General features: G+C 33.5%; 1 protein-coding gene across 1 annotated transcript; it reads right to left on the bottom strand.

The window, feature by feature from the left end:
- Positions 1-2,081: 2,081 nt before the first annotated feature.
- On the bottom strand, positions 2,082-6,897 carry LOC143534580 (uncharacterized). The gene is made up of 10 exons (XM_077029038.1): positions 6,782-6,897; positions 5,504-5,633; positions 4,272-4,410; positions 3,936-4,148; positions 3,712-3,850; positions 3,482-3,632; positions 2,612-2,721; positions 2,426-2,523; positions 2,277-2,346; positions 2,082-2,186 (listed from the first exon to the last, which is right to left on the bottom strand). The coding sequence occupies exons 1-10, from the start codon at positions 6,872-6,874 to the stop codon at positions 2,097-2,099; spliced, it is 1,233 nt and encodes a 410-aa protein (XP_076885153.1). The 5' UTR covers positions 6,875-6,897; the 3' UTR covers positions 2,082-2,096.
- Positions 6,898-7,573: the final 676 nt, after the last annotated feature.

Here is a 7,573-nt window from a genome sequence, read left to right as displayed (position 1 = left end):
AACATTAACAGACTAATTGCTAACGTGAAAACTTTGAAACACACTTTATAGCCATTGATTTTGAAATTCAATTGTTAAGATTGGTCTCACCATCTTAGATATATTTTTCAATTAAAAAGTACATAAATGTATAATGGTATTTTAACTTTGAGATGATTTAACATGGTCTCTCTCTTGTATTTGTCTCAAAACAAGACAAAACTGCAGATTTGGTATAAAACAAATGGCATGGGATGCATGTGTCGTTTCTTTCTCCACCTTTATACTAAAAATAAAAGTTAAGTTTTAAATCATGGAAATTAAAATTTTAAAATATATTGTATAGAATTTTAGTTATAACTCAGGGGAAGGGTCTATAGCGGTAGTCCATTCGGATTGTTATTTCGATATTCTTGGGTTCCTATAGACTACCATTTACTCTATTGTACAACTATTGTTGGAGCATTGCATTATTTACTCTATTGTACAACTATTGTTGGAGCATTGCATTATGTGGTAATGATGACAAAATTGCTTATGTTAGTAAGGTTCTTCTGTTTCTTTAGAAACCTGTTGGTAGACTTTACGTTTATGTTGTCTAGATGAATGTTGTTTTAACTATCATTTATTGTGTTATTCTAAACCTCAACCTTAACGGTCAAGGTTTCAAGAAGCAACACAATGTTGTCCAGTCTACTATTGATGTCGAATATATGTTACTCATGCTACTGCTAAGATTCATAATTAACTCACTTATGTATGAGTTTCAGTTATCACCGAGCTGTGCAACGATCTACTCAATGGTGTGACAACTTAGTCTAGCCGGTAATCTCGTCTTTAGAAAAGGTACCAAACATCTCAACATCGATCCACATTTTATTCAGGAAATTATAATATTTCAACTATGAAAGTGATTTTACATAGTCTCTCTCTTGTATTTTCAAAAATTTGCAAATTAAACATAAAACAAATCATTTCAAGACGCATGTTTCTTTTCTCTCTCCACCTTTATACTAAAAGTAAACGTTAAGTTTTTTTTTTCATGGAAATTAAAAATTTTAAAATATATTTGTATAGAATTTTAGTTATAATAAAGGTTGATACAAAATCCTTTAATACAATTTTTATAAGAAAAAATCTAGCTAAGTTGTGGAAGGGTCCAGACTCCAGAGGTGTGGTCCAACCGCATTGTTGTTTCAATATTCTTTGGTTCCTATGGATGATCATTTTCTCTACTTTAGCGTTGTTGGAGAATGGCATTGCGTGGTAATGACGTGACCCAAAATTGCCTATGTTGTTAGTAAGGTTCTTATGTTTCTTTAGAAACCTATTGGCAGACTTTACGTTTATGTTGTCTAGATGAATGTTGTTTAACGATCGTTTATTGTGTTATTCTAAACCTAAACCTTACAAGTCAGTGTTTCAAGAAGCAGCACAATGTTGTCCTGTCTAGTATTGTTGTCATATATTGCTCAAGCTGCTGCTAAGATTCAATGGATTAACTCACTGATATATGAGTTTTGGTTATACCAAGTTGCACATAAGCGCATTGATCTACTCTTTGGTGTTACATATCTAGCGGTTAATCTCGCTACATACATATTTAGTTATGGGTTGGCGTCGTATATTTGTTGTATATAATCTGTGGGCTGATAGTAAACATGTGGTGAAACGGGTTGGAAGCTTGATCTTAAAGAATATACATTTCGTTTTTTTGTTCCTAATTTCAAGCAGGTTATGATCAAAATGTTTATTCAAACAGAATCTACGCAATATGCCGCACACACACGAGCCTTCTGACAACCACAATGATTCTCTAAGAACCAACGCGGGTCCACAAGGCTCACCTTGGCTAACCCAAGTTCGTTGGATGTCTCAGCATGTAAAAATAACAGTTTGCTTGAGAGCTAAATTCCTCATAATGTAGTACAAATTCAAATAGAGAAGTAAAAGCTACAGCCTAATAAAACATCTGCGGGATACAAAACTTTCAAAATGTGTGAATTAACACTTCGAATTAAAGCAATAACAGTAGTACTTGTATGCGTGCACCTCCGTTCCTCGATATCACAATCCCTGATTAACGATCGTAGTTGGTTGCTAACACGAGCCAAAATCTAACGGATCGCCAAACCTTGCAGTGCCTGAGTTCCTTCTTCGGTGACCTTGTTTGCTTGAATGGTGGTTATTACATTTGCTATGTTACCCTAAAAATACAAAAGTTTTAAAATATATTTTATAAAAAAAATGCTTATTATGAGTATCATGTGATGTGACAGAAACTGATATATATTTACCCTCCATGTTGCCAGTTTCTCGCGCAGAGCTTGCCATTCACGAGGACCGAAAACACGCTCAGTGAAGCGACTGCACAAAACACGTAACTTTAAGTTTCCTATATTGTAATGAATAAAAGATATAGAAACTATAAGAGGTTTATACATACCTCACTCTGATGACTTGATTCATTTGGTCCATTCTGCAATCGACCAGTTTAGCAGAAATTGCTTTTACCACCCAGGGTTCCACTTCATCATCATCTATCTGCAAGTTATCCAATCATGATATGTTTTAACAAAAAATGTGTGTGCGTGTGTGTACGTGTGGAAGAGGAAGATCAAACGATGTTTACTTTCAGCGTGTCCTTGATCAGAGAATACGGGATTTGACCAGAATCATTAGAGGCAAGATCAACAATCGACATCAGCCTCATTTTTGCTATGCATTCCTCATGCACGAGACCTGCACCACATATAACCATTAACAGGAAGTTGGTTTAGTTAAATGAACAAACATTAACATGTGTCTCAATCGTTTATTTATGTTTGTTCATTTACATTCATTTATGTTCGTTCGTTCAGTAATATACTCATTCAAAATTCCCATTACAATTTGTAGTCTGGTTTTAATTACTTTTTAAGCCCAACACATTGTTCATACCGGTTTTAGCTCAGTTATGTCTGTTCATCTATGTTCAGTTATGTTCGTTCGTAAACCATTCGTTTATAATGTTAACAAATGTAGACGTACACTAACATGCTCATTATCTTAACGAACACAAACATGCACCCCATTCGTTTAATTGTTCATGTAAGATCGTTTGTTAGGTTAAAGTTAACAAACAAACACGAACATATCCAAAACTCCATAAGCGGCAAGACGTGCAAGTTGGGTTGACATGTCAAAACGGGTTTCAGTTGAAAAGGGTCATTTAACTACAAGTCAAAACAAACCAAGCGGTATGGGTTGACCCGTGAAAAACCTAAATGTCCATTTTGAATACATAAAACATTATTAATTATGATTATCAAGAAACAACTTAAAGTTCAATTCATAAAGAATCTAAACCTTTAAATAAAAACGGTTTAGGATAACCTATGCTTTAAATTTAAAAAATTACTAGTGATGACTTTCAACATGTTTGACTCATATCGACCTATTAATAAGCAAACGAGTCGAAATTGACGCATCTATTAAATTCAAATGTGATGATGGTAATTACCATAGCTTTTCAGTAATGCAGAATTTGTGTTGTAGAAATCCAAGTAGGCATCTAGCCTCTGAGTCTGAAAGATCTTCAGAAGCTGATATACTAAAGCATGCTTGCTGTCATTCTCCAACTGTGCGACAGCCGGCATCTCAAGCAAATCCAGCTGCCATGTTTAAACAAAAATAATCAACTCTAGAAACTGATTTAACTATTAAAGAAAAACAAGTAAACAAACATGATACCTGAAATATATCAGCCGCCTTAACAAACTCAATAATAGTATAAGCAGCTTCTTCCTTAGCCTCCTCCAAAACATGTGAATCCTCACCCGAAAACGCTGCCAAATACTTCGTTAAAAACTTGAGGGTTTCCTTTGGGGAGCTGAAATCACATCAAGACAGCAAATGAATTGGAATGTTAATAAAACAAAAAAACAAAAAAAAAAGTGGAAAAAAACTGATGATACCTTTTGTGTTCCTTCAATATGTTAGAAATGGCCAGAAAAACATCTCTTTGATTCTGCACTCTGAGATCCCATTCTTTTAACAAATTTTCTATCATTTTAAAAGATGGAATAATGTGTTCAATAACTTTTCCATCCTTTGCCAGCTTAAGAGCGTTCATGTAAACAATGAACCGACTGTAAGGATGCTCCAACAGGTTGTACAAATTAAACAGGCTGAAAAGATTAAAATAGACATAATGAATTGTTTTCAGATGTTGTTGATAATAATAATAATAATAATAATAATAATAATACTAATGATAATAATGATGACAATGATCAAAGACCAAAGCATACATCTTTAGGCGCAGTGCAGGCTTATCATTTGGTTGCTGTGCAATTTTTGTAGATAAAAGCTTTGCCATCTCTAACAACTCATCAAGGCTATCAGGTTTCTTCACAAGATTGCAGATAATAGTGAAGATGGCTTCAAGATCTAAAATAAGACATACAAATACCAGATTAATATCTTGTTAGTGAATGTAAAAGTAATGGTCTACATTTTTAACCGAATCTTGTGTTATTAGTTATTACAGTGAAGGGTGAACCCTCAATATATAAAAAACAGACACTAGAGAAGCCTTGCTTGGGCCTGTAGACTAAGCATAATTAAACCCTAATACTGATAATCTAATATACATTTACAGTATATAAGCATGAGAAAAGTGAGAACATGAAAGTAAATCAATCTCTAGCAGAAGTATGTTATTAAACATGAGAAAATCAACAATGTATATCTTTGCAAAAAAATCAGCAATTATGTTATCCTTAATAACTTGCCAACAAGGAGATGCATATAATAGCACAGGGGTGACAATAGCCCCAACTGACATGTCTCACAATGAATGTATTAAGCACTAGGAAGGTGGAAAACATGAGCAACCAACACGCATGCGGCACACCAGAAAATCTAAACCAAAAAGGATACACAATGTGTGATAAAAGAACCACGGAAACCTTAGATATTGTCATATGAGTTACACTTGAATAGCTACTATAGTGTATCTTGAATTACCACAATATTCATGCATTCTCATTTTAAATTAATTATTAAAAAAAAGAAATGCCAGAAAACCTAATTCAGCTGATGTATTATACAATCTGTAAAGCTTCTTAACACAGTCTATTTACTATGTTCTCTTCGTTCGGCTTTCATCTTAAGTGCAAGTGTGCACTGCTAGTCTGGTATGCGATTTGCAGCAGGATACAAATCGAAATAAAACAACTAAAAAGAAATTCAGATTTTATCCAAGCATCATAGGCATAGTAAAACAAATATGTCTGGCCTTTTAGATGCCGTATTTCCCTTTGCAAAAATAAATCTAATTACTTAAATTAAGACCCTAAACATTAAATCAAGGTGTCACACCATCTAGATGATAAAATGATAGCTTGTTGCATAAAAAGTGTCATTGTTTTCTAGCATTCTTTGATGCAAATTCAAAAAAAATCAATAAACTCAAGGATATCAAGTCACAAAGGTTCAACCACATAAAATTAAAAACAAACAAAACATGGTTGAAATTAACCTTTATCCGCTGCTTTCGAAAACACCAAATCAGCAGAAGTAATCATCAGTGAAGCCAAATCCAACCACCTGCCAGCAACCATGCATTCCTGAGCCTCCAAGCATAAACTAGTCACTTGTTGTTCAGCTACCTGAACCAAATTTCACAAATTAATGCCATAACTCCAAAAAATGAACATATCGGCAACAGTAAACAACAAATCAATGTGAATTCAACTAAATTTGATCCACAGTTGCTAAAATTAGGTTATTTTGGCACGTCTTTTAGGTATTAATTCACAAATTAACCTAAAATAGTCACCATAAACTTCAAAAACGAACATATCGGCAACATCAAATAACAAATCAATGTGAATACAACTCAATTTGATTCACAACTGCTAAAACTAGGTTATTATACAAATTCAATACCGATTCAAATTAGCATGTCGGCAACAGTTAATAACAAATCGATGTGAATACTGAATACAACTCAATTTGATTAATAACTGCTAAAATTAGGTTGCTTCGGTACGTGTTTGAGATACTAATTCAAGCATTAACCTAAATTCTCACCATAATTCATAAACTTCAACAGCAAATAACAAATAGATGCGAATAGCCGAATACAACTCAATTTACTTCACAATTGCTAAAATACTGACCATAAACTTCAAAACATGAACATATCGGCAACAGCAAATAAGAAATCAATGTGAATTCAAATCAATTCGATTAACAAATGCTAAAATTAGCTTATTCCAGTACACGTATAAAATACAATACAAATTAACCTAAATTCTCACCATAAACTTCAATAAACGAGCATATAAGCGACAACAAATACAACTCAGTTCAATTCACAAATTAAACCTAAAACACCGTCCATAAACTTCAAAAAACGAACATATCGGCAACAGCAAGTAACAAATCGATGTAAATACAACTCAATATGAGTCACAGTTGCTAAAATTAGATTATTCCGGTACGTGATTCACAAATTAACCTAATATACTGTCCATAAACTTGAAAACATGAACATATCGGCAACAACAAACAACAAATCGATGTGATTATAACTCAATTTGATTCACAGTTGCTAAATTAGATTCAACTAGCATATCGGCAACAGTTAATAAGAAATCAATGTAATTATAACTCAATTTGATTCACAGTTGTTAAATTAGATTCAAATTAACATATCGGCAACAGAGAATAACAAATCGATGTGAATACAACTCAATTTGATTAATAACTGCTAAAATTAGGTTAAACTGGTACGTATAGAAGCTAGGGTTACCTCAGGACCGGCTTCAGCCCAGGACAACTCGGCGGTGAAACTAACGACGTAGAGGACCGGATCCTCCTCCGATGTAGGCACGACGGTCGTCATGGTGGCGGTGGCGACGGCGACGGCGACGGCGGCGGCGGTATGTAACAGAAACTGACTCGTAGCAGAAACCCTAGATGGAACACTAATGGGAAATAATATTAGTATATATTTTTGTAATTTTGGAGGAAGATACAGTTTTAGTCCTTTGAGTTTGTTTCAATTTGTATGAATGGCACTGGAGGTATGAAAGTTGTGGATATTGTACTTTATGTTGTTGTGCGTTTAACGGATGTTGTTAGTTTGTGGTTTAGACGAAAAGTCGATGCATGATGGTGTTGGTGGTGGCATCAGGGTTTTCATCATCGGAGCAGTGGACCAAGAAGAAGGTAGTGAAAGCCAATTGTACAACAATAATAACTGACATTCACTAAAATATATTATTTCTTATGAACAGTGATATTACGTTAGTTAACTAAAATTTGACAATTAATATATATATAATGTAGGATTTTTTATTTTTATTTGTATGATTTTATGAATTATATGAATCATGGAATGATTTATAAAATGTTGAGTTTTATAATAATGAAAAACTTTTAGTTTAGCAGTATCAATATGTGTAAAATAGTGTTTTTATTATGAGGTTGATGGTTTAAGTCATATAGTGAAAAATGGTACGGATTTAGAGTTATGACTAGACGATATAAGTTAGCAATTTTAAAAGACAGAATTACAAATTTTGTCCTTTAAAATAAGACG

Source organism: Bidens hawaiensis, unplaced genomic scaffold, assembly GCF_021521415.1.
Source record: "Bidens hawaiensis isolate Kalapana, Puna unplaced genomic scaffold, B.hawaiensis_p1.1 tig00010251_1, whole genome shotgun sequence".
In the NCBI taxonomy this organism is placed as follows: Eukaryota; Viridiplantae; Streptophyta; class Magnoliopsida; order Asterales; family Asteraceae; genus Bidens; species Bidens hawaiensis.
Note: the sequence above shows the minus strand (reverse complement) of the source record. Positions and strands in the feature narration are given on the sequence as shown.

Excerpts from the sequence above, each read along its gene's own strand:
- LOC143534580 (XM_077029038.1), bottom strand. The coding sequence starts at position 6,874 with ATGACGACCGTCGTGCCTACATCGGAGGAGGATCCGGTCCTCTACGTC. Across the intron at positions 2,524-2,611 it reads TGATCAAGGACACGCTGAAA|ATAGATGATGATGAAGTGGA; the intron begins GTAAACATCGTT and ends GATAACTTGCAG. Across the intron at positions 2,187-2,276 it reads AGAAACTGGCAACATGGAGG|GGTAACATAGCAAATGTAAT; the intron begins GTAAATATATAT and ends TTGTATTTTTAG.